The sequence below is a fragment of the Copadichromis virginalis genome, linkage group LG23, assembly GCF_057382275.1.
Source record: "Copadichromis virginalis isolate Kocher_CV1m ecotype Utaka linkage group LG23, C_Virginalis_male_GT1.1, whole genome shotgun sequence".
NCBI classification, from domain to species: Eukaryota; Metazoa; Chordata; class Actinopteri; order Cichliformes; family Cichlidae; genus Copadichromis; species Copadichromis virginalis.
Window position 1 is genome coordinate 18,989,134 of NC_140639.1, and position 27,583 is coordinate 19,016,716.

Genomic DNA, 27,583 nt, shown 5'->3' on the forward strand with positions numbered 1-27,583 from the left:
TGTGTGGCCACTACCAGCTCCACCACCATCATCAAGTTTGCTGACGACACCGTCGTGGTGGGCCTGATCTCTGATAACAACGAGACGGCCTACCTGAAGGAGATTAGGAATCTGGAGAACTGGTGCCAGAGGAACAACCTCCTTCTAAACGTCAGTAAGACAAAGGAGCTGATAGTGGACTTCAGCACTAAGCAGGAGAGGAACTACCAGACCCCCGTCATCAACGAGTGCCCAGTGGAGAGAGTGGACAGCTTCAAATACCTCGGAGTTCACATCACGCAGGACCTGTCATGGTCCTGTCACATCAACACCGTGGTGAAAAAGGCCCGACAGCGTCTCTACCACCTCAGACGCTTGAGAGACTTCCAACTGCCCTCCAAGGTGCTCAGGAACTTTTACTCGTGCACCATAGAGAGCATCCTGGTGGGAAACATCTTAACCTGGTTCGGGAACAGCACCATGCAGGACAGACGAGCTCTACAGAGGGTTGTGCGGTCAGCTGAGCGCACCATCCGCTCCGAGCTCCCTGACCTGCACTCAATCTACAGCAGGCGGTGCTGGACCAAGGCCAGGAAGATCGTGAAGGACCTCAGCCATCCCAACAACAGACTGTTCTCTCTGTTGAGGTCAGGAAAGCGATTCCGCTCCCTGAAGACCAACACAGAGAGACTGAGGAGGAGCTTCTTCCCGCAGGCGATACGGTCTCTCAATCACACCACCACACAGTACTGACCCACACATATGGTTCTTACACACACACTGGACTTTCTGGACATTGTTTTTGCACAACACTGGTCACTATATTCTTCATTTCCAGTTAATACTTGTACAGCTGCTGTTATTGTGTATATATTTATTTATATTTAGATTTCTTCATACATTCTTATATAGTTCTATATTGTGTATTGTGTATTTTGTTGTACAGTTATTTTATTTTCAACTTTAATTTATATATTTTATCTTATTCTTCCCAGTTAAATTTACCCTTCATTCTAATTTGTGTTGTACAGTTATTTCATTTTTAACCTTAATTTATATTTTATTCCTTCCTAGTTAAATTTACCCTTTTTAATTTTTCATATTTATTTCCTATCTTATTCATAGCCTTTTCCTTTTTTTGTTTTCTTTAGGTCACGAGCAGTTGTCCAAGCATTTCACTACATATCGTACTGTGTATGACTGTGTACGTGACAAATAAAATTTGAATTTGAATTTGAATTTGATTTGATGTCGTGTGATGGGATTGTGTTCTTCAATTACATTTACAATGCGCCAAATTACTACAACAAACAGCTCAAGGCTATGCCATTAAGAGTAAGGATTTTGTTAAACACCATGTTTCTAAGATTTATATGACAGAGTACAATAATCTCATTTTTATCTGAATTTAGAAGCAGAAAATTAGAGGTGTTTAGGTGTCTAAGACATCCCTGCAGTGTCACTAATAAAAGTGGGTATTAATTACATAGCTGTGAAAATGGATGCTATGCCTTATAATGATACTGCCTAATGGAAGCATAAATTAATGTCTGATTATCTTTTCTGTGTTTCTTCAAGTTTGTAATGCTGCACATATTAAAGGATGAATTAGGGCTGTTTGGGACTGAAAGTTCACTGGAATAGTTTTAATTAGACACACGTTCACTGTTTTTCATCATATTCTTGCTTCCATCACTGGTTTGTTCAATATAAAAATTATATCAGATAAGAAAATAAACCCTGTGTAGTTTAAAATTTTAATCAAACTGAAATGTCGCTGAACACTGTTGGACATATCTTTTAATCTCATCGACAAAATCTTTAAACACCTAAATGTGCCATTTACCATCTTGTAAAACTGATCCCTCTGCTTCTCTTGCACATCTCCACTGACTCTTTCTTCTTCACCACTCCTGTGCACCCAGTCCAACGCTCTGGACTCCCCTGCCTCCCTAAACTGGTGTGTTTAAATCTCTCTAGCTCTGTTGTGAACTTCACACGAAATTTGTGGTAACAAAATCTAACTGATGCAGATATCCTTGGAAAAATACACACTGATGAAAAAAAAATAAAAAAATAAAAAAAATAAAAACAAACTGCTCAAAGTAAAAGCAGAGCCCTCCCTTTGCACTGTGTGCTCTTTTAAATGCTGGTAGTACAAAATACAGTACCAACTCATTCCAAAGGGTGAGGCAACGTCTCACAAGAGGTTCACCCGAAACCTTGGAAGATTGGACCAACACCTGTTTCAAACCTTGACTCAAGTGATTAGGCGAAAGATCAATAGGGGGACACTCCCCTAGGGCTCAAAATCTGGGGCTCTCCACCAATTGTTCTTAGAACTGAAGAAGCTTCTTGGATGAGAGGTGAAACATCTTCAAGCAACTCCAGATGTCGTCCAGATACTTTTTTTCCAAGCTCCTTAGACTATGATGAACCTGCACAGACATAATCTTGTATCGTTTAACACATTTTCTCTCTCTCTCTCTTACACACACACACACACGCATGCATGCGCACGCACGCACACACACACACACACACACACACAAAATTAGACACACACACTTTTTGTCTCCAAAGTAAACTTTTTTTGCTTAAAATGACAACAAGACATCATTATAAATTATTGCTCCTTACCTAATTTAATTTCTATTACATATCTCATGTATGTTATAAATATTAGAACTTTATGACATGGGATAAAACGTATGACTGTCATAAATCTTTATTACTTCCAATCATAAATCATAGGGCCGTTACGCATTCTTTGACACAAAGTATTTCACATCACCCTCTTGTGGAATTTAATTTTCACAGTAAAATATAAGATGAAGTCTGTGTTTAGAACAGCTGTTCAGCTCACCACATGTCCAATAAATATGAGACTTACTTTAACTATACAGTCACGTGAGAGTCCTGTGAAAAACTTAAGCACATCCCATAAGTCATAAGCGCAGGACTTAAAGTTATTGTTTTCTGTGTTCTGTGTTTATAACATGGGTAACAAAGAAAACAGATTTTCTGCCAGTTCTCTGTGTTGGAAAATGTACACGTGGTAAATATTACAAGCACTAAAAATGATACTTGTCATCTTTAAATGCTTCAAATGGCTCACACGCCACAAATTCGAGCATCCTCTTTGTATTGGTTTAGGACTGGTAACGTCTCACAGTCACAGAGGGGCTTGTGCATGAATGAGCTTTGTGCTTCATCCTCTGTCTGTGATTTAACTTCAGTGTTTTCTTGAACTTATTAAAGAAAGGATCCAACACAACTCAGGAATCTCAATTTCAGCCTTTTTATTTTGTTCTCACTGTTTCTGTGATTGGTGCTTCTTATAGTAAGGCACTTTGCAGCGCTCCCAGTTCCGTCTCTCTGCTGCAGCTGCTCTCCTCCTCTTCCTCCTCCTCCCCCTCTCCGGCCTGGCCGCTACTGAAATAGGAAAGGCATAACTAGAAGATTCTCACCAGCTGCAAAACCCTGCCTTCCCTACCACCACGCCCTGAACCTACTGCTCAACTCCTTCCCTGCAGCCAAACCACCAACCTCACTCCACCACACTCTTATGTCACCTCCAAGCAGTAGTGATGACACTCATATATTCACATTTAGGAAAACACAGCAAAAGTGGAATCCATCTTTGAACGTACTTCACATATCATGTTCTTGTCACGTCATTTTAGGCTAAGTTGCATAACATATTTACTGTACGTAAGAGTGAAAATTAAGTTAGCAAGCAACCGAGTATACTCACAGGCTAGTGAATACACCTTCTGAATGTAGAGAACAAAGTTTTCATCCCGTCACACATAAAAACAAATGGAAATAAACTAATTTGGTTGAATAACAAAGCAAGGTTAATGGGGAAAAAATATGTCTACTGTAGTGACACTGAGGCATGGAAGGATTTGAATCATGTGAACTAAACATTCAAACTGGTGATAGTGATCATGATGTTTGTAAAAACAAAACAAAACAAAAAAACTTTAAAACACATCAGATCTCAGTGGTGAAACAAGTCATGCTGGATATCTAAAATAATATCGACGGGGTAATTTTTTAGCAATGAAAGGATAACAAATCATTGAATGGAAATGAAAATGGTCACCCTACAGAGCTCTAAACTAAAAGAAAACCCACAAATCAAAGTAAGAAATAATAGAGCAGGCTAGTCTATTTCACCGAAACTTCACTACAGTAACTCAAAATGTTACTAAGTAGTTTGTTTGGCCTTCACATGTCTGTATGCATGTCTGGCAACATTGGGGCATGCTCCTAATAAGATGATGGATTGTGTCCTGGGGAATCGCCTCCCAGATCTGGACCAGGGCATCACTGAGATCCTGGACAGTCTGAGATGCAACCTGGCCCAAAACGTAATGTCCCAGCGGTATTCTGTGGGATTTAGATCCCTTCATCCTGCACAAGCTGCCTGCATACTCTCACCACTGTAGCCCACTGAACCAATGTAGGGTCTAACAGTGGGTCCAAAGATTTTGTCTTGATTCCGAATGCAGTGAGGCTGCCGTTGCAAAGCCTGTAGCAAGGCCTGCAATTCTGCTATTCTATGATTTTTTTCATCAGAGACATTCACACCAGTGGCCTACTGGAGGTCATTTTGAAGCCCTGGCAGTGCTCACCCTGCTCAGCACTCCAGCTCTCCTAGAGTCCCTGTCCGTCTCCTGGAATCTCCTCCATGCTTTTGAGACTGTGCTGGAAAACACAGGAAATCTTCTAGCAATGGCACTTGTTGATGTGCCATCCTGGAGGAGACTCATCTGTGAAACCTCTGTAGGGTCCAGGTATTATCTTATGCTACCAGCAGCTAAATGCAAAACTAATGAAAAAACAGTAAGAAAAGATGAGGAGGTAAAAATGTGGCCTCCACCTGTAAAACCTTTCCTGTTTTGTGGGCTGTCTCATTGTTGCCCCTCTAGTGCACCTGTTGTTAATTTCATTAACAACAAAGCAACTGAAACTGATTAACAACCCCCTCTGCTACTTAATTAACCAGATCAATATCACTGAAGTTTAAATCACTTGGTACTATAATTAACTCATTCACTGCCATTGACGTCTATAGCCGTCAATGGCAGTGAATGAGTCAATGGGTTTAACTCATTCACTGCCAATGGCTGGCAGTGAATGAGTTAATTCTTTTGAGCAGTGTATAAGTTAAGGTAAACTTATTAAATTAATGAGGCAGTTAAAGGTTGTAAACCTTGAATGGAGAAAGTGCGGGACGTCCTGCTAATTGTGGTTTACCAACTTTGTCTTTCTCTGAAGCTGCTGTATTCACTGTTATTTATATTTACATATATATTTTTTTTAAAGATTAAACAATTGAAAATATGGTGTGCATATATTATACAAACACAAATATTAAAACAATGTTTGTACACTAACGTTTCAGAAATTTTTTTAAGGCATATGTGTCGTCTTTCACGCTATTTCAACAACACTCAAACACAAAAATCCTCACCTTTGACAGTTTTCTGTCAGTAGGTTGTGGTGGTTTGCATGTACACGATCCCTGAAGGCTCTAGAAAGGGACTAAGTAAATATCCAGAACAAATTGAATTTGAATGCTGCTGCTTTGCTTCTGATTTAAATGACTTGGGGGGGGGGGGGGTGCCACACCAGAGCTATCCATCAATTTAGTTGGGACATAGATGGCAGGTTTTGCATGAAGCTCTGAATCACCACTGGTATCTTTTCAGACTTGTTGCAGAGGGATCATAACCGGAGTGAATTTCAAAGCTTCCCTGCTAACATCTACCAAGGTAAGTGCTGCTGTACAAACAGGTCTGAGGAATGAATGGGAGAGACTAATATTTATAAAGAGATTAAGAGAAAACAGTGTGATAGCCACGTAAGTTTGGCTGATTTCAGTTTAAATCTGCTGAAACATTATGTTAAAAGCAGTTTAACTTCCTGAGACTAGCATGTATGCATGTACAACTCATTCTCTATTTTTTCTTTAGTCATTTTAGAGCAATTTCACTAAAACAACCATCTGAGACTTAGGTTAACACATTACGTCTTTGTCTGATTTTGATTTTGTTGTAATGTTTTACACTGACTGACAGCAAATAGTAGTAAAATTTATAGCTGACAAAATATGTAGTGAGCAAAGTGACAATAAACACAGCTCAACTGAAAGAGAACTGAATTGGTTTAACTCCTGTTTTCATGTCAGTGATTGAAAACCATGATTAATTAAACTGTCACATAGATATAGGAACAAGTATAGATAAAAAAATAATAATTAAAAAAGGCAGCTCATTAAAGAAGTATTCCTGTATAAACTGGACCACAGTCACTGTAGTGTCTGAAAGTACTTGGTGTCACACAACTCAACATAGTCTAACTAACGAGACGCAGAACCAAGACAGATCATGACACTTAATTGCTAAAGAGTTATTATATCTAAATTTTTGAAACAGCCGTTTATAGAGGAATTAACCTGAAATAACCAAAATGCTATTTATGTCATCAAAGGGTTAGTAGGGATAATTACAAGAGGCTCTCAAGATACAGGTTGGCAGATACACAAGTTTAACTGACGCTGATAGCTCAACGATCCAGCGAAGACTAGTGCAGACTCGCCATCTAAGTGGTGCAGTAATCAGCTGGGATCAGTGGCTGGTGCGGTGATGAGCAGGTGTGTGGGCTAGCAGCGGGAGCCCGCAATGAGCGTCGCCGCGGCGAGAGAGAGAGTGAGAGAGAGCAAACAAACCACAAACATATTGCCCAATAGAGTATCGACCAGCGGGGCACAGGGACCATGACAATTTGTCATCAAAGATCCATTTAGACTGGTCTACACTGTTAGTGCTCTTTAAACATCAAAATAAACTAAAACTCAATACGCTGGGTCAGATGACCCAGGATCGTGACAAAGGGATCAGACACTGAACACAGTGTATGATCCGCCAAAGAAGAACAAAAAACAAAAGCTATCTCACTATTCAGTTTGATCTCACTCGCACTCTTATTTTGTAAATGTCATTACAACAATTTATTTAAATTAGTATTTCTATTGTTTTGTGTTCTTTTCTTTTTAAATAATAGGACATTTCACTTGAAATTTGAAATGTTTTATTGATTTCTTTAAACACACAAGCACCTATATCTGTGCAATTTACTCTAGTTGTGTTTAATGAAGAGTTTATTGTTCCCAGCATTTATCAGTAGAGCGTTATGTGGACACAGTAGACGCTGCTCTTCCTCACTATAAAATTTCTGTTCTGTGTCCTGTCTGTGCAGGCTTTTTGTCCACTTTTCTCCTGTGAAAAACACAATGACGAAGCACGTTGGCTTCTTGCTCATTCTTTTCCCCGTGTGTGGACATCTGCTGGACATCAAGTTTTATAATAACCCTTACGAGTATACCTGGGAAGAGGCAGTAACATTCTGCAGGGAGCACCACACTGACTTGGTCCGAGTGAGAACTGCAGAAGAGGATGAAGCTCTACAGTACTCTGGATGGATCGGTTTGTCCCGGAAGAATGCAACAAGTCCATGGAAATGGTCCAGAGGAGACGAAATAGCCATCTTCACACCATGGCATGGCGGTAAATTCTCATACTCCTTAGATGTTACAAGATCAAACTTACTGGTAATTATTCCAAACTTATTTGCATTGTGACCTGAAATCAGTTTGAGAAATTTTGAGCATTCAACAATTTAAGTGGTGAGAAAGGATCAGATTTACAGTGTGGAGCAGTGTTGTCTACCACAGTGTTGACTGTAATGAGTTTCATGAAGTCCCAAACCAACTGTTTCAGCTGGAACTTCAGCAAGGAGGGTTTGTTACACACATAAACACTGTACTGGTAAAATGATTTGATACTGAATCTAGTTGAATAGACCTTTAAAACACTCTGAAATCCATCCCATTCTTTTTTCTCTATTGTACTTCGACTTCTTGCAGCACCAGAAGAGGATGAAAACTGTGTGAACAGAAAAAGCAACGGAAAATGGGAAAGCGAGGAGTGTGATGAAGAAAAACCTTTCCTATGTTATGAGGAAAAGTTGATTCTGGTGAAGGAGAATAAAACATGGGAGGAGGCATTAGAACACTGCAGGTCTCTGGATGGAGTGGTCACAGAAGAGCCAGCCTCTTCATACAGGAACCACGGCTATGACCTGGCCTCCCTGATCACTCCAGATGACTACACCACTGCACGAGAGACCGCAAAAGAGGCTACCACTGATGAGGTTGGGCAGTTTTCTGCATGCGCTTCTGTTGGTTAGAGACTCATAACTATACTTACTGTAACTTTGTTTGTTTCTCTTTGTTTACTGTTGGCAGGTGTGGACAGGCCTGTGTAACCTGGCTGGTGAGTGGCTGTGGGTGGGTGGAGAAGAAATGCAATATGAGGATATCCCAAAATGCCCAACCGAGGGCCTCTGTGGCGTCCTCGAGAAGAATGGTAGTTCACCCTACGGCATAAGAAACTGCCAGCAGAAAAGGAACTTTCTCTGTTCCAAAATGAATTAAGTACTGTACTTAAGTAAAAATTTGATATATCTGTACTTACCTTTCCATCTTATGACACTTAGATACATGTGTGTCAAAGTAAACAGGAGAAATAATCCAAAGCAGACTCCACAGACAGGGTTAAACAAAAATGAACCGTTATTCAGGTATATGAGTGAGTCCAAAATTAGAAATTCCAAGAACAATGGGAACCTGACCAACACTTTACACTACCAGTTAAAAGTTTTTGAGTTAGAATAATTGTACCTTCATTCATGATGCATGTTACCAAGATATCAATTAATATAGTCAGTACATTGAAAAGGTGAGAAATAGTGATGAAATGTTTTCATACGGTTAGATTATACAATGACGACAGATTAATGCAAACCAGAAAAATCATAACGTCTTGTTATATGTGTTATTTTCCTAATGTAGTTGTGTGACATGTCAAGTAAATACTGGACTATACATACAGTAATTTAAAAGTTGTCTCAAGTCAATAAAGATATTAAATAAAGATTAATGTGCAGTTAAGCAATTATTTGTCTTTATAAGCAGTGGTGAGGGAACCATATGGTTACTTTCACTGCTATGAGGCTTTTTTTACATCCTAAAACAGGCCGTCTTGTATTCCTTTTGAAAAAAATGTTTTACAGAATTCGAGAAGTACACTCTAACTACGTACATAGGAATTTGTTATGAAACAGCTGTGTGCAGGCAGGAGTGGTAGTAGGAGGACCCAGTGTGCAGACACTCGGAGGTGGAACTTGAACTCAAAACAGCTTTAATACTGAACTCAAAAGGGTACCAATAGTGATGTGTCCTGTGTGTCGAAGCGTCGAATCGTGTGTCGGGTAATCTCGGGGCGTTTTTTTGTGAAGCGCGTATCGAGGCTTGCTTTGATTACGTATGCAGTGACGTTCGAGGCCTCGCGGGCAGTCCGTACCACGTGACTGATTCAGGGACTGGTTCACCGGTTCGCGCCAGATTCGAAATAAAATGGGCAGAAAAACAGCTGATTCCCCATCACACTGTGTTGTGGAATTGGATTACGTATGTGCTACATAGTTACTTGTGCATTTCATATTCGATGGAACCAGCAAGGAAGAGATGGTTTTTTTTTTAAATTTTGTCTCTCCTAATAAAGTATGCACACAGTAATAAATATCACAAATGATAAACACCAAAATATAAATAAACAACACTACACATCCTATAATCTGATTTCTGTCTTTTAGTTTATTAAAAAGTGAAACACCAAACACTAGTTTGTGTCATTATCCAGATGTACATAAGCATGATTACACAGGTACTAGGAGCGGGTTTTGATTATCGATTAAAATCGATTCTAGCTTGGATAACGTGATATCGATTCATTAACATCCTGAATCGATTTTTAATATAAATATTATTACATTTCAACCACCACCAAACAGCTAAAACAGTAAATGAGAGGAGGTACACCGATACTGCACAAAGACGTAAACACAAGGCGCGGACCGCTGACGGATCAGAATCAGTGAGATGTCGCCTTTCTCACCAGACAGCACGGACACGGTCGGGGCTGAAAGCCGACAGTTCACTGATTCTGATCCGTCGGCGGGTCCGTGCTTCGTGTTTACGCCTTTTTTGCGCTGATTCTGAAGCTGCAGGTTTTATTTCTCTTCAAACAATATTGACCGAACCAGCGGAAAAAGGAGATCCAAACTACGCTTCACATAAACATCGTCATGAATTTCCTCTGACTTTTGCTGTTTTGCTTTCACCAGGATAAAATCACACTTCATGCACAGCTTTCTCTCTCACACACACACACTCTCTCTCTCTCTCTCTCTCTCTCTCTCACACACACACACACACACACACACACACAAACACACACACACACACAAACACACACACACAGTGTACTTCAAGAACAGTTTCCCGTCTAAAAATCTGTTTTCTGCATTATTCGCTTGTTTGTTACGCATAAGACCTCCGTTGTTTGTCAGCCGCTGTTCTTTCCCATTTAAATACTTCTGAAAAGAAAACCTAATTTCTGCCGTTCAATAGGCTACTAAAATAATTTAAAATTTTTAACATTATGCAAAATTGCAAAACGTTAAGGTGTGTCTCTAATAAAACCTCTATTTGCTCTGCTTCAATTCAGCAGCATCAGGTAATGTTCATTTGTTGATTAATGGTTTTCCTTCGGTTTTGATTTACTGCTGAATATTTTTATAAAATCGTTTTTCCGTTTTAGCCTCAGCTATGTTGACACAAAGGCATCTGCTGTGATGCTTACACATTAGATAAAGTCTCGAAAGTGTCAGCTTTGTTTTATTGTTATACAAATATGCAAATGTACTGATCTATGATCTGAATTATACTATTGACTGACTGTCTGAGGCTAACAGTTACACAATCATACCAAAACGCTGTCCTGCTACTTTCCACTTTCTCTTTTGAATCACACATACTGAGACAATATTCGGGATAAATAACCAAGAAAACAATTTATTTATTCAGTTTAGAGGTTTACACATCATTATAATCACAGAGCCCGCTTCACTTGAATTGTCCACTTGATGGCGCAGTAGAGTAAATGAATCATCACAATGCTTCGAACCATTGGTCGACCAATTGGGTGGAAAGCTTCAGTTCTAGGGCTGGGCGATATATCGAGTTTTTTTTAAAATATCGATATATTTTCATATATATATATTTTCATATATATATATATATTTTCACATATATAGTCTATATTCATAGATATAGTCTATGTTACGTTATAATTATACTTGTGGAGCCGCAGGTTTGCTTCTCTTTCGTCCACTTTTGTCTCTACGCAACGTTACTCGGCCTCGCCTCTCCTTCACTGAACACAACTCCGCCTCCCCCATAGCTTCACCTGCAGGCAATGACAAGATGAAAGCGGAAGATCTCCGTTAGCGAGTTACCATGCGTGGGGCTGGGCGGCGTCAAAGTGTTAGCGAGCTAACCGCGCTAACGACATGCAGCCCGGAGGAGCTGCACGGCCTAAAATCCTTTCATTTTCTCAAAAATCGACAGTGCACCTTATGTATGAATTCTGGTTGTGCTTACTGACCGCGAACCGATTTTATGTGGTACACAGCGCTCAGCAATCTGTCAAAAAATGTTTTAATATGACTTTGCTAAGCTACGGAGCTGCACCGCTTGATGGATTGTCGGAGGATTACGGCTACCGAGGAGCCGCCTCGCGGAGTGATACGTACTGTGTGTCTATAAGGACCACAAATGGCACCTGTTCAGAGACGTGCAGCTGTGAAATCTGTCTCTTTGTTATTATGCTCAGCGTCTATTAGTTTACATTTTGACTGCACAATTGTGAGCTTTTTGTTATGCACAAAAACAACATTGTTTTCTTTTATTTATGGACCATGATTACTTAATAAATGCTGATAATTTATTTTTGAGTAATTTCTTCATGTACATCTACGCTGTATGTAAATAAAAGTGCCCGTGTGACAGCTGGGACACAGTGTAACTAAGAACTCTCTTTTTGTTCTTAACTTATGGCTTTAAAAAAATAAATAAATAAATAAATAAATCGAGATATATATCTTATATCACCATCCAGCTAAAAAAATATCGAGATATGAACTTTGGGTCATATCGCCCAGCCCTATTCAGTTCATCATGAGATTTCATCTCACCATCACTAGGTACCAAAACTAGGACTCCAAAATACACTTACACAGACAGAAACACAGCTAGATAAGGGTAGATCACAACAGCAACAAACTGAAACACAGGGCTTAAATACACAGAGGGAGCAATCAGGGAATGTGCAACAGGAGGGAAACACAGCTGGGGCAAATCAGGCCTAACGAGACAAAGGAAGCACAACCAGATGCATTTACATGAGACACGGACTTTCAAAGTAAAACAGGAAACATAACACAGACTGAACTTACAGACACAGGCTGTGTCCCAATTCAGGGTCTGCACGCTTGAAGTACGCATTTTAAGTGCGATTACGTCACTGCCACACGACGACAGCTGTCCCAATTCGAAGTGTACTCCAAATGCGCCGATTTCCCCAAATATCAAGCGTGGTCCGGTGCACGCTTCGTGGTCCCATATATCCCACAATTCATAGCGCGGCGGTGGGTGTGGATAATTTTGCCGCAAATGTAATGGGGAAGGCTTTAGGACCCAGGAGGACCCAATGGAGGGTATAAAAGAGGAAGTAGCAACAGGTGCTCTTCATTTCCACTGATGAGCGGCTGTGAACAATGGTTGCGTGAGTAGGTGAAGAGCCTGAGAAGTTTTAATTGTCTGCTACACAAACAGTTGTTTTAAACCTCTACAGCAGAGGTTCGAGGTACAGGCTGTTTTTCTTTTAGTGCTTTTTTTTTTTTTTTTTTTTTTTTTTAATTTGTTGAAATGTATTTGATGTTTATTGTATTTTATGTTTTTAGTAGTGATTTTAGAAGATAAGCCAAGATAAGCCAGGTGTGCAGCAAACAGTTGTCTGCTGGAGGTGTATTAACTTAATATATTTGGACATTAAAAAAAGTATAATGCACTATAATATAATTTGCATTGTATTGCCTCCTACAGGGCAGGCTGCACATGTGAATTTGTCACCGTTTATTCCTCCTTTTTGTTGCGTTTTTGGTTTTAGTAGGGTCACCTTTAAAACTTTTTTTTTTTTTTTTTAATTTCTCCTGGGCTGGTGCAATATTAGTCGGGCAATGTGCAATCCCTGAGCTGGGCTCTTACCTTAAGGAAAGCAGGTCTTTTTAGAGGTGCTCCGTGTGGATTTGCAGTGAATAAGCTTCATTAAGAGTGATTTTAGTGCCACCGATTATGGCTTGAACTAAAACACTTAGTGCATGCGATAAGTGTTCTGTTGGGCTCGTATTTATTTGGGGTGAATTTGTTTCTTTTAAAGCAACGAGCATCTGGGACCACCGGGGTAGAGCAAGCCCTCAGGTGATAGCTGCATTGCTGGCAGGTTGCACCAATAAGGCTATGTGGTGGTCGTTAGTGACCTTTCCCATTTTGATGTTTTAGGCCTTTTGCAAACCCTTTGTGTTCTTTTAAAATAATACATTTTAACATATCTGCCTGATATTGACCCTCTTGTCCCGTTTATTCTGGGCTCGTTCCTGTAAGAGCTTTGGGCCTGAAAGTTTGCACAAGTAGTATAGAGGCCCTTAGCGGTTACTCGGTGGCTTTTACTCGCTACACAAAATACGGCAGAAGGGAGCGGCCGAAGAGTGAACTGTCAAAAGTAAGTACTGAATATTATGTCACTTATTTGCGTGCGAATGTTTAATGAAGAAGAACATTAAAACATTACTGTTGGCCACATGTCGGCAAAATTATGACATTAGTGATGTTTATACTTTCAGCGTTAACTTTGTTTTAAAGCCTCTACTTTTAAATGTATATATTGTTGACCTTATCTTACAGATAATGTGATGATTTTATATATAGTCATATATCCACAAACACAACAAGCTGAAAGTCAGTGAATGCTGCTTGGTTTGCAGTCCTGAATAATCACGGCACAAGCAGTATTCACTGCACTGTTAATGTTAGCTATGTTATGTTGCTGCCTCTGTCCGGTGGTGTCGAGCCAAACTGACTTTAACGTGTGTTTGAATGAGCTGACGGTTCACTCGTTAAGCTGAAAGAAAGATGCTTTAATCACAGGAGACACACATGTGTCCACTGTACCATCTGGGAACTCTTCTTGTTTAGCACTCGTAATAACACAAACCCTAAATCCTCCTCCTCTTGTGCTGTTTTGTAGCAGTGTATACACCTGAGACTGTCACCTGTCTGTCTGTCCTGCACTCTCTCTCTCTTTGTCTTTCTCTCTGATTGTGTAATAAAAGTATGAACATTCATTTATAAGTTACACTTGTGTTTGAATCCTGAAGCTTATCACACATTTGATTTCCATGTGTGACAACTGCAAGTGTCCAGAGTGAGGACAGACTGAGGGACCCACTGCTGCTCATCATCTGTGAGGCTTTGCACCCCTGATGATCCACCAGGACAAACTCAGCAGTGTGAGGAAGAGGAGGAGGAAGAGCCAGCAGAAGCTGACAGATGGAGAGAATAGACAGACTGTTCCCCGTTTGTGAAGGACTGCTAGAAAAGTTTAAAATAACAAATTGTCTGTCCTGAATCGGTCTTATTAGGTAATGTTCAAATAATTTTATCATTCCAGTGTTTTCAGTGTGGGAGAAAGCACTCAGGACCTTCAAGTTACACACTATGAAAGGCAGCAACAAGTTTAATATTCAAAAACTACTGAATTCAGCCTTACAGATAAGAGGTGGCAGTCTCCTTCAATTATGCACTCCTAATTCATTATTGTACTATATACATTGGGAAATAATGATCATTCCATTGAATTATCTGGGTATTTCTACCTGTTATTAAATAATTAATTACAATAACAGTGCTATAACTTACTTAAGTTTTCTCCTCCGCCTGCAACTGAAGCAGAAACCAGCAGAGGACAACCCAATCTTTCCTCCTACTGATTCTGAGTACAACTGGTTGATGGCCAAGATCTTCGTGAGAAGTGCAGAATTTAATCTGTTTGAACTCAGTTCTCACCTGCTGGCTGAGGTTTTTACAGTGTCTCTGGAGCGCAACCTGCCCATGGTGCATCCTCTGTACAAGGTAACTGAGGCTGAGGAAGTGTTGTAGTTCTAAAAGCATCAAGACTTGTGACTTTGGTAGTTTAGTTTCTTGTTGGCTGCACAGCAGTGAAACACGGAATTAAACAAAACACACGTAACAATGAAACAACCACAGACAAGAAAGTACTTTTTTTTTTCATACATTCTTTTTCAACATACTTCTCTCTTTTCATCAGCTTCTCATACCTCACACTCGCTACACTCTACAGATTAATTACTTAGCTCGGGACCTTCTATTATCTGAGACTGGATCTTGTACTTCGGTATAAAAAGACTAATAAACCTAAACCTAACAACCCTCTTACTGGGATTTGACTGCTCTCTAGTTTACAGCTTCAAGTAGAAAGGGTGCCATCCCTCCCTGTGTATCCCTGATGACATCACAGAGCGGGGGCTGAATGATGTACTACAGGGTTGATGGGTTCAGGCTTTGGGACATCATCTACAGGTTCTATTGCTACTTTGTCACTTTGTTTGAAAACACATGTAACATTTAGAAAATTATTTTCAGCAGTTTTTAAAGTTTTTTCTCAGACTGTGCTTAACACCATGATAAATGACGGTCTGCACTTTGTTTCCATTCAGCTACTTTATGTGGAGAAGGTTGTGTGTTTGACTGATAGTGACGTTAGTTTAACAGCAGATTTCTCTGCAACACAAAACAACCCAAGATCAGTTTAATCAGAGTTAAAAGTTTTTATTTTTAAGGACAGGAGGAGGGCTGGGCCATACCGTTCACAGTAATGCCGGTATAATGTTAGGCAATAATAAGAAAATGAAATATCACGATAGAATATGGGAAAAACCCGCATTTGCAGTGCTTTTGTTTTCATACACACATGGTGGAAAAAGCATGGCGGCGACGGAGAATGAGAAGGACGAAAGCGGATCGTTGAATAAAACAGATGAATCAGAATTGGTTTGTAAAAATGCTGCAACTTCAGTGGTGTGGAACTGGTTTAGCTTTTGTCCGTCAGATACACACCAAAGCACAATTTGTGGTAGAGCATGCAAGAGGACCGTCGTTATTACCGATATTACCGAACTGATTTCATGTGGTACACGGCGCTCAAAAATCTGTCAAAAAATGTTTTAGTACGACTTTGCTAAGCTACGAAGCCGCACCACTTAATGGATTGTCGGAGCATTACGACTACCGTAGTCAGGAGCCTCGAACGGTAAGACATACTGTGCTGCATTGTGTGTGTATAACCTCTTTTTAAGTTTTGTGGATATTCTACACGTTATGCTCAGGATATGTCAGCCAGTTTCCACTGAAAATGCCTTTTGGTTAAACTGTCAGCAAGGAATTTGCATTTGCACTGTTAAATTTTTATGTAGCTTTAATGCACATAAAAAACAGCTGCTTGTTTAAGTGAAAATACATTGATGGGGTTTTTTGCACTAATAAAATTGTGGAGTTGTAAAGTATTTTGTCTTGCGTCAATTATATTGTCAGTTATATCGTTATTGCAAATTTTCAAATATATATCGTGATAAATATTTTTGGCCATATTGCCCTGCCCTAGACAGAAGCCTGATGCTCATTTGGACTGAAACGAGCTAAGTTACCAGTTATATTAATGATTTCATGAAGTCAAAGTTTTGGCTGCTTTATGTAATTCAGGGGTGATCACATCCCCCGAACCTAAACAACAGTCTGAAATTTTGGTGCTGTTGGGAGCAGGAACATTTCCACACATCTTTATGTTGGTTACAGAGTTCTGGAGAGAGGCAACAAATGAAAAGTCTTCAGTTAATGAACATAACACAGATTATCATCATCATGAGTGTGAAGGTCAGAACAGTGAACTGAAACTGAGTCAGGTCAGATAAAACTCTGCTTTGGGACTAATAAAGACTAAACTGTAGGAAGCAAACCCACGCTGGAAATAATCAAATATCTATATGAAAATAAAACCAAATTCTGACTTCGATTTTTCTTTTCAGACTGGTCACCGAGGGCTAAATGAAACAGCACTGAGAACAGAATCAGCTTAACAGACACTTCTAGTATAGAAAAAAGGGGGAAAAAAACGACACTTACATATTTACATGCACATGCATATACTTGTGTCTACAAAGAGACAAAATAGTCACAATCTGACTCAGCACAAGTCAAAGTTCCACTCTGTCCACCTTTTTCTTTTTTTTCTTTTTTCTCCTTCCTTTAAATACATTTACATATATAAAATATACCTTTGCATTCCTGTTTTTATTGGACTAAATGTGTGTAGAATACAAAGCTTTGATGATCTGTTACCAAACAACATTTGGAATGATGTCAGTGTCGAAAGCTTCCAGAAAGTCAGGACAACGTTGAAAAAGTTGATCTATTATTTTAAGGCGGGCATGAGCTGAACTGAATCAAACTGTTTCAGAGGATATTTCTTGCCTTACAAATGGTATTATCACGTAATTGAACCTGTGATGTAACCCACTAAAGTTACCATAATGTGGGATTTTAGCATACTGTTTTTAACCTGCTAAAGGAACCAGAAGCAGCCACAAAAAATTATTGCCATAACTGATCTCACATTCAGTCATGATGAGGGTGCATGCTATTTATATGTAGAGTCACATGCAGTAGCGGTTTTTGATACGGGCGGGGCGGAATCACGGGCATCGGCAAAAAAACAAAAACAAATTGCTCGTACTCATGCTGCTCCGATATCAGGCAGCGCATATTGGGGATGGCATAGGCACCGATCGGCTTTCTATCGCCCATTTGCTGGGAGTAAGGGCGCCCTCCGTTTGCGAGGTGCGCCTGCTGCTTGTGGCACAGGGAGGAGAGGGCAGGGTGGCGGGGGATTCTCTGGCTAGCTGGAGCTTGTAAAATAAAATAAAAACAAACCAACAAACACGAAAACAACAGACATTATAATACAGACTTATAATTTGCACCGATGTTTTTTTCCGAAATTCTATACGGGAAAAGTGAGCGCGAGAGCCCTCGGTGCGCCTGCTCGCTGCTGAAGTCAAAGTAAACTTGTCATCTCCGCTACATACAGTCCAGTATATAGAGAGACGAGACGACGAGGCTCCAGTTACAGCAGTGCAAGTAAACAAACAATAAATATAAGAAGAGTAAGAAAATAAATATACACTTTAGGACCAGGAGTAAAGGGATCAATAACAATTTAAAATTTATAATTTACAGTTTACAGGGGCCGGCTGCTTCCAAATAGAGCACATTTCATTCATAATGTTGCAAATCCAAGCACATTATGGATTCATGATTTGAATCCTGGGTTGTGCAAAATCCCAGAAATAAACCTTAGACAAAGTGAATCTGTGAACTAAGGTGTAGGTCTGTTAGGTTATGTTGTGGTGATCCTCGAGTTGGGGGATGGGTGTTCATACTGGAGTGAAAAATTAAAACCAATGGAAGATGGACAAGAAAAGTTCAAAGCCATCAGGTGCTCAGTTTAGAAAAAATAGAAAAGAAGAGGAGGAGAAATGAGCAAAAGATACAGGTAAGAAGATGTGTCATTGGATAATGGCAGGTCATCCTGAAACTATCAGAATACTTTATTAATCCCTAAGGAAATAATGTGGGTTACAGTTGCTCCAAGAAGAAATGGTAAAAATAGTAACAGTAACAGACTAAACTCCAAACATTATGTTACAGATTTTAATATTAATTAGTCATTGTAAATTGTTGCTTTGTCCTGTTCTCATTGTATGACGTATTATGATGGCTGTTTGGTAGCTGCTTGCATACTATGCATACTCTCTCTCTTCATATGTGTGTGTGTCTGTTTGTGTCTGTGTGTGTTTCTCTGGTGAAATTCAGTATGGTTCCTGTGTTGATAGGAGTTATGTGGGTTAGTTCAGTTTCACCACTAGGGGGCTGTCTAAACCAAATTGTGATATATACTGTGTCGTAGAAGCAGCAGCAGGTTATGTTTTACATGCATGGATGTGAGCCACGTTAAAATAAAGAAGCTTGCTCACCACTACTGATGTTTTATTAAAAACACGACATGGTACCAGGAGTGAACCAGTAAAGCAGGTCATCATGGACAGTGTTAAGCCGCCAGATGCCATCAACTGGAACGAAAATGTGGACTGTGAGTGGCGAACTTTTAAACAGCAGTTTATGCTATACCTGCAAGCTGTCGGCCTAGATTGTAAGCCTGATACACGGAAGATTGCACTGCTTCTTACCGTAGCAGGTCCACAAGCGGTGGAAGTATAAAACACGTTTGTGTTCGCAACTGCAGAAGACAAAGAAAAGTTTGACAAAGTAGTGAGAAAGTTTGATGAATACTGTTCGCCCAAAAAGAATGAAACATTTGAAAGGTACGTCTTTCGGTCACGTGTACAACAACCTTCAGAGAGTTTTGATACGTTTCTGACCGACCACAAGTTAAAGACAAAAACATGCAATTTTGGACAGCTGCAAGAATATATGATAAGAGATCAGATCATATTTGGAATAAAAGATACAAAGTTAAGAGAGAGGCTTCTGAGAGAGGCGGATCTGAGTGCTGTGAAAGTATGTCATGCCAGCGAAATCGCAATACAACATGCAAAAACCTTCAGCGGGTCGCTGAGGGAAACAGACACGGAAAGCACAGCTGTAGCTGCAGTTAATACACGGCGCGCATATATATATATATATATATATATATATATATATATATATATTAGGGGTGCAACGATACACAAAATTCACGGTTCGGTTCGATACTTTGGTGTCACGGTTCGATATTTTTTCGATACAAAAAAATGTTCATGCCTTTTTAATTTGTCATTTATTAAAATTATAAATATATATTTTAACTCAAAAGTACAGTTTTTAAATTTAACCCTAACCCTTGTGCGCGTTTTTTATTTTGACAGCGAATGCGCACCTGCGGACCACTTATGTGCAGCCCTGGTTATTTAGCTCGTCATATTGCAGCCACAGAAATTCTTTTGTCCATGAAACCATAAAGCTGCACTTTCTTTTTGCCTTATAGTCTCATTTGTCATAACTTCTCCGTTTTGTGGTAAGCTTTTCTTTGGCTGTCACTTCTTCACCCCGACCTGTCTTATTTGGCTAAGCAGAACTAAAATATATATATTGCTACTTTTACACACGGACTCACATAAGCTCAGCGATTCTCTGCGTGATCAACCTCTCACATGTTTAAGCTTGCTGCGGGAGATTTCACTTGTCATGTTTGCATAGTAAGCTAACGATTAATAAGACGATGTCAGAGGAATTGGTGCACAAATTATCATCACTCACAGATCAGTGCTGTCATTGCAAAGTGAAAGCAAAAAAAACAAGCGCAAATTCAAACGCGATTTCAATATGTCACATATTGACAGTGGCTCACCGATGCCAATGACATAATTACCCAGCTACATTTCTGAAAGAATGCAAAAGCATTGACATATATTTTTCCTACAATAGCCCGACGGGCAGGGAAGAGATAGATTTTTGTAGCCCGACTGGAAAGATCGCTAGCTCCAGGACGTCAGGCTAGCGATTTTGCAAGCCCTGTATCTGATTGAGGAATCACTCATCTTTGGAAAAGAGAGTTTATTACAGAGAAATGTCTCTTTCCAAAATAAAAGCTATACTATCCGCTTCTTCTGGGCTATATTCTCAGCAGCATAAGGAGAATCACGTGCTAACAGCTGTCTAAATGACTCGGCTAAAGTTAGTAGCATGCTTGGTGTTTTTGTCTTTGCACTAGGATGATGTCGGCGTAAATGTGCAGTCATATTCGTTGTGTTCCCACTAGTGCTTTCAGGTTAATCTCGTTGAAATGACCTTAACGCCACAACACGGCAAATCTCCGTTAACGAGCTACCGCCGATCGCCCCGTGTGTGGGGCTAGACGGCCAACACGTTAACGAGCTAACTGCGCTAACACACTAGTTCACACCAATGTAATTAAGCATTGCATGGCACATCCAACATACTGTTTTACTTTAGTCCATGACTCGCTTACCTACAGGGTCATACGTCACATGAAAACCAAAATAATTCCAAACGCCAGATCTGAATGAGAGTGGGGGAGGTCCATGTTAAAAGGAGAGCTTAACTTCTGTCTCGCTAGCTTGCCCTGCGCTCTTCCTTCTGACTATGCTGTCTGTGTTGAGCGCTCAGTGGATCTGCGCTCGACAGTGCAGCCTAGGCGGAGTAGTCGAACGCAGATTCACTGAGCGCTCAACACAGACAGCATCGTCAGAAGGAAAATTGATAAAATAAATTACAAATGTTGTATTGTTCGATACCTATACGTACCGAACCGAAAGCACTGTATCGAACGGTTCAATATCGATACGAATATCGTTGCACCCCTACGTGATATAGCTCTATTTTTCTTTTGCCTGGCTGGCACCCCGTGTAGTGAAATGGGCCTCGGATCTAACGTTCTCCATCTCCGCTGCATGAGATCGTTTTCCTGCAGCAGTGTTGACATTTTCAGGTTTTTGTTGTGGGTCCAGCTGCTGTAGCATTTGGTCAGGGTCACATCAAAGATGGTAGCGGGGAGAGCAGGAGTCCAGGTCAGCCTCGGCTTTCCGGGCCAACAAAGCAGCCTGTAATCAAGCATAAAGAGAAAAAACAAAAACAAAACAAAAACAGACGAACAGGAAAATGATGTTGTGTTGGCTGTGTTATTCAGAGAGGGGAGAAACAACTGGGCCAGGCCCTGTGTCAGCCTTCTCTCCCCCTTTTTTTGTTTTTTCTCACTATATAATCAACTCATAACCCACCAAGCTGACAGGACAACACAGGTACATGTTAAAATTCTTAAGATCATGTTTAAAAGCCCAAAAAAGGAATTTTCTTTCATTCAGTAATCACTTGTATCAATCAATCAGCAGAAAACATGTCACAATTTGAATCTTTTAACCACTAAATTTGTCGTGTCATCACTGGTTGGTCAGACCAGTGTCCCTTTTTTTGAAGTTAAGTTGTTGTCCTGCAACTCAGAGAGTTTATTTGTTAGTAGTGGATAACCTTTATCATTTAACAACAGGTGTATGTTAAGTTTCGCTGCTTTAACCTTGCTGGAAAATCTTCACGTGTTCATGAATGTAAGCTGTTTTTTTCATTGCGTGTGTGTGCATTTGTAGGTGGGTTATTTTAACTTTTTTCTCAAACAAGGCATTCCTCTAACACGTGCCTTTCTCATACATTTCTTTGGTTGTGTGTGTGTTTTTATTTTGTTTCCCAAATTTTATTTCCCACCGTAAATAACAGCATTCCATGTCTTCAGCCAGGAGTCAGAGCTCTCTTGTGAGATTTCAGGGACACATGGTGCTAATAGCAAATCAGCCAAAAACTTGCCTGAAAATTTCCAGTGATGGTAACCGATAACTGGAGGAGAAGATGTCCTTTAAGCTTCTTTTCAGGGTGGGGACAAAGCTGGGATCAAACTTTAAACTTTTGAGCCAAAGCTTGGCCTGTCTGTCGTCCAAATTCTGTTAATCTATACTTTTGCCGCTGTACTCAGGTTTCCAGGTTGAGAGAAATCCACCTGTATTAAAACACTAAAACATCCACTTACTATTTCTTTTCTGAAAACATCCATTCGCTTCATCTGCCTAGATTTTACTCTCTCTCTCTCTTGGTGCATACTTCACATAGTCAGGCAGTTGCCTTTTATGGGCAAGCAAAGTTCCTGTCACACACATACACACAGCTACTCACTCCAGCAGCTGCAAAGCTGTCTTCACGTCCTCTGTCCACACTCTCCGCCACAATCCTCATCCTCAATTTGAATGTATAAAACCAGTAATAATTATCCCTAGAAACACACCCTCAAGAAAATTCACTGTATTCAGTCATTTATCCATACTCACTGTGACCAATGCAATTCATGTAAAGAAGATCCCCTATAGGTGAAATTTTAATTCGGCACGACCCCGAAATAAGCATGCCTTTTATCTAAGTATGATGAAATGAAATTACTACACCACCTCTAGTGCTGAACCTCGTGCTTGATCACACCCTATATTATGATAAAAGCAACAGTAAATCAAATGTAACTGCTTATATTATTGAACTGAAACAAGAACCACTTAAAAAAATCTTATAAATCCTGCTTCACACCACAAAACTGAAACAAATCACAGCTGTATTTATCACTCAATCTTACTCTGCCGACTGAAGTGCCGGTCTAAATCATGCACGATTTGTCTCTTCTATATCAAAACCCAGCCAAACATCAAACATTCACCGTAGTCATTCAAAACTTTAATTGTAATATTATAATCAGCAAAATCAGCGTCTTAATTACAGGCATGTATCATTGTTTGCAAATCATAATTATAAAACTCAAAAACACGCTAAACAGGAAGCAAAAGTCCTCTGCGCGCTTCACAGCAGCCACCTCGTTTGCATGTTCACACACTGTCTAAAAATAGCTCGCAGAGCTGCAGCGCGCTGACGTCACACACAGCCTCGTTTCACACACACACTAACTCTCTTATTTTATATATATACAAAGATGTCTTATATTTACAATCACTCTCAGGCCTGACAGCTTTAGCGCCTACACAGTTTTGACAAATTTAAGTTAACGGGTCCAACCGAAGAAAGTCCAACTTTTTTGTAATCAATTAACCAGTATCAGAGTCTAACGGTGTGTTCACACCGAACGCGATGGGCGCGTGAAAAAAGCCCCAAACGCCCCTAACTTGACGCGTGCACATTCGCACCTCTACGCGTGTCCAAGAAAAATCCATCGCGCCCCAAAATATCATATTTTAACGCGCGTGAACCGGAAATGTGGGAGGGATGTGGGAGGAAGTTTTGCAAGACCGGTATCTTTGCAAGATGGCAGCTGTCGAGCTAGCGCTTGAAGAGAGAGTCTCCTTTCTCTATTTACTGTGGAGAGCAGAGTAGCGGCGTAAAGGACATCCTTGCCGTACCTGGGTCCATCAGGTCCTCCAGAGGCATGAGCAGTTTGGTGAGTTTCACCACTTGCTCCAGGAGCTGCGCCTGGATGACGGCCGATTCCAGCGCTATCACCGTCATTCACTCGGCCAGTTTGAGGACCTGCTGTCCCGCGTCGGTCCCAGCATCGCCCGCCTAGACACCAACTACAGGCGCTCAATCCCACCTGCAGAGCGCCTGTCCGTCTGCCTGAGGTTAGTAAAAGTGTTTAATACGGTAGTCCTTTATTGATACCTGTGCTAATATATGCTAAATCATCCATTTATACACTGCTAACATGGATGTGCTATGCTAACAGTGAATGCTCTCGGTGTTTACTGAAAGCAAACTGTGGTACAAAGACGACTGTTTATAATATTTCTAGTGATACTCAGAAGGTCTCATCAAGCCCCGATTTAATTCGATTTATGCTGTTATCAGTGTTTGCAATGATAGCATGGCTGTGGTGTCACATCAATGTATGCGCTCGGTGTTTGCTGATATCAAACTGTAGCATTAGGACCACTGAGTTAACCTTTGTAGTGATACTCACTCCTTTTTATTTAGACCTGGTTTAATTCTGGGATAGTTGAATATTTGTATATAATCCCTGCAGCTGTCAGACTCTATAGCAGGGGTCACAGCCTTTATTAAAACAGAGTTAGATAAAACTGTGAACAGTTTGGTTCATCTTTAGTTACATGGTTCTATCTTGATAAGCTGTCTTATCACAGATTAATTTTTCAAAAATATTAATGATTTAAGCAAGGAAAGGGCTACATGTCAACACACAACTCTTTATTTCTATTAATGTCTTACTTCATTCCTACCTGATTGACATGTTTAGGAATTATGAGTGATTGGCTCACTGTAGTTGTGAAAGTTGCTACCAATCAAATTATGATATGTTAAAGTTAAAACAAAACACAACTGTTTTAGATATTATCTAATATACATTTTGTAATTATCCTTATAATTACAAAATGTTTTATGTAAGATTTAAGTTTTGTGATTTAAATCTGACATCACCAAAGTATTTTGGAATTTGAATAATGTATTTTGTAACTGCAGTACACATAATACTGATTTTGAACAATTTTGTCCAGGTTCCTTGTCACCGGGGACTCCTTCAGCACCAAGCGTTCAGTTTCAGAGTCGGTGTGTCCACGGTGAGCCAGATCACCCCCCAGGCAGTGACGGCCATCTGGGACTGTCTAGTGGACGACTTCATGGCTGTGCCTTCACCTGGAGACTGGCGGTCCATCACAGAGGGACTCCAGGAGCGCTGGAACTTCCCTCTGTGCTGTGCAGCTCTGGATGGGAAGCACGTCCAGACAAAGGCACCCCATATATCATATAGGAGACACACACATTGATACACACTAAATATTTATTTCATTTCTTTTTTGTGGTGCCCAAATTTATGCACCTGCTTGATTTTGTTTAAATAATTATTGCACACTTTCTGTAAATCCAGTAAACTTCTTTTCACTTCTCAAATATCACTGTGTGTGTCTCCTGTATGATATATTTAACTGACATTTTTTTATTGTAACAACCAACGATTTATACAGGAAAATAATGTCTATTAACAAGGTTGCCCAAACTTCTGCATCCCACTGTATTAGTATATTTTGTCATTAGTATAATATGAAATAAATTCTACATGTGTCAAGTCGTGTGCCAACATTTGCTGTGTAGTAGAACTGAGACATTAGTCATTATAAAAATTTATTTGAAATAATATTAAAATTCTCACACAGAAATACATTAAACATAAATATATAAAATATAAGTATTTACAGAGAGACAGGAATAAAAAGGACCAGCTGCTCTCCAGAGCAGGAACCAGGCTGAGGAGGAACTGCTCCATTGGAGACTGGTGTGGCTCCAGCTCCACCACCGATGGACCGTACTGGGACCCGTCCCTCATCTGCCTCGGAGCCGTCCTCCCCTGTGGGCCTGTAAAACAGCACAAAACACAAAGAAATGAGAAGGCTGCTACTAGATTTTAATTTCAACATTGAAAAAAACAAACAAATCAAAAACAGGATATAATCAGATTGGTTGTAGATATTTAGTAAAGGTGATCACAGGCAATCCCACCGACTAAAAAGGTATCAGTGCTTGCTGTACATACCTGTGGGTGCAGCAGCAGGAGCTCAGGGACTGGGGAGCCAGGAGAAGCAACAGGGGATGCTCTGCTGCAGAATCAGTTGGTTCTATCAATACAGTATTAAATGTTAACAGGTTGAATATAATAATCATAGAGTAGACAGTGGTCCCTCATTTATTGCAGCAGGGGTTCTCAGAATAACTAGCCCCTGGCCACGCACTTTATACACTGTTTTCCACACACACACATGAACATTGGTCACAGTTCTCACAATTGATTCTCAAAGTGCAAACCTTTGTAGATTGCAAAACGTAAAAGTATTAATATGCCGCGGTTTGTCTTCATCTGCCTGCAACTTTCGTGCGCCTTTTTCCCTCGCGGTGCAGGTGTCTATTTCCGAATGAGGCTCATAGTTATGGGTGATTTTGTGCTGTTTTTTCTATTGGACGTGATGGTTATCAAAACCAAACGTGATAAATTTGGCAAGCGCTGGAGATTTGTCAATCAGGCTGCAGAATGCAATGCTGTCAGGTGCAAAAAAAGAAAAGAAAAATAAAAAAAAAAGAGGCAGTGACGGATGAACAGCGGGACCACTGTGAGCTGTTTATTAATAAACAATAAAATATATTCTTAAATGACAACATGCCTAAAAGCAGAACGGTATTTGTACGTCAGTGGGAAAATAGCGGTGGCTTGCTAGCTTTTGTGCGGCTTCCCCGGGTCAGTGAAAACTTTAGAGAAAACTTAAGAAAAATGAATGAACTTACCAGGTTGCCCGATCTCTTTACATATCTTCCTCCAAGCTCGGTCCTTTATATTCCTGTCTCGGTCCAGAAAGCAGCTGGTGTCGTACGGCTCCGGGTTGTTTGCTACGGCATTGATTAGCCTTCCTTCTATTGAAGAATAAAGGGCTTTGGCTGGATCTGCCCCTTTGAACTAGGTAACAGCCACGTCACCAGGCTCCTGATTGGTTGTCGCGGCGCGATTTGACGCTGGAGTTCAGATTTTTCCATCTCGAGCGGGGGACGCGAAACGCGTGTATGCACAAAATGCAACACATAAACTCACGCGTGTGGTTTTTTTCGCGAGTCAAACGCCTGAAACGCGCTACACTCACGCGCGTTTCAGGCGTTTTGGCGTTTTCGCGACGCAAATCTGCTTCCGAATTTTCGCGGGAGCCGCAATCGCGGGTCAGCGCGCCTTTCCATTGACTTTACATGTAAGCCTGACGCTCCGCCTGCTTCTATCGCGTTCGGTGTGAACACACCGTAACTCAATTTAACAGTGTCCAAAAAAGCGCAGATACCGTTCCAAACGGTAAAGTGGTGAAACCACTAGTTATTCTGGAGTGCCCCAAGCTCCACAGTGACCAACTGACTACCCCTGAAAGAGGACAAGGACTAGGCGTCCCTGGC

At 40.4% G+C, this 27,583-nt stretch overlaps 1 protein-coding gene and 2 long non-coding RNA genes across 4 annotated transcripts; 2 read left to right on the top strand and 1 right to left on the bottom strand.

The window, feature by feature from the left end:
- Positions 1-5,713: 5,713 nt before the first annotated feature.
- Positions 5,714-8,955, top strand: LOC146680611 (secretory phospholipase A2 receptor-like). The gene is made up of 4 exons (XM_085449085.1): positions 5,714-5,765; positions 7,252-7,559; positions 7,919-8,205; positions 8,300-8,955. The coding sequence occupies exons 2-4, from the start codon at positions 7,286-7,288 to the stop codon at positions 8,486-8,488; spliced, it is 750 nt and encodes a 249-aa protein (XP_085305211.1). The 5' UTR covers positions 5,714-5,765; positions 7,252-7,285; the 3' UTR covers positions 8,489-8,955.
- A 14,815-nt stretch (positions 8,956-23,770) lies between these two features.
- On the top strand, positions 23,771-25,727 carry LOC146680612 (uncharacterized). The gene is made up of 2 exons (XR_014918212.1): positions 23,771-24,267; positions 25,159-25,727. It is a non-coding gene; the product is annotated as an uncharacterized LOC146680612 (long non-coding RNA).
- On the bottom strand, positions 25,530-27,197 carry LOC146680613 (uncharacterized). Of its 2 annotated transcripts, XR_014918214.1 has the most exons (3): positions 26,936-27,197; positions 26,193-26,274; positions 25,530-26,014 (listed from the first exon to the last, which is right to left on the bottom strand). It is a non-coding gene; the product is annotated as an uncharacterized LOC146680613 (long non-coding RNA). The 2 variants fall into 2 exon arrangements; XR_014918213.1 differs by lacking the exon at positions 26,936-27,197 and having other exon boundaries at positions 26,193-26,523.
- Positions 27,198-27,583: the final 386 nt, after the last annotated feature.

What these genes read in the sequence shown, in the direction of transcription:
- LOC146680611 (XM_085449085.1), top strand. Translation starts at nt 7,286, where the DNA reads ATGACGAAGCACGTTGGCTTCTTGCTCATTCTTTTCCCCGTGTGTGGA. An exon ending in CTTCACACCATGGCATGGCG is followed by an intron (nt 7,560 to 7,918) that starts GTAAATTCTCAT and finishes GACTTCTTGCAG; the next exon opens with CACCAGAAGAGGATGAAAAC. An exon ending in AAGAGGCTACCACTGATGAG is followed by an intron (nt 8,206 to 8,299) that starts GTTGGGCAGTTT and finishes TACTGTTGGCAG; the next exon opens with GTGTGGACAGGCCTGTGTAA.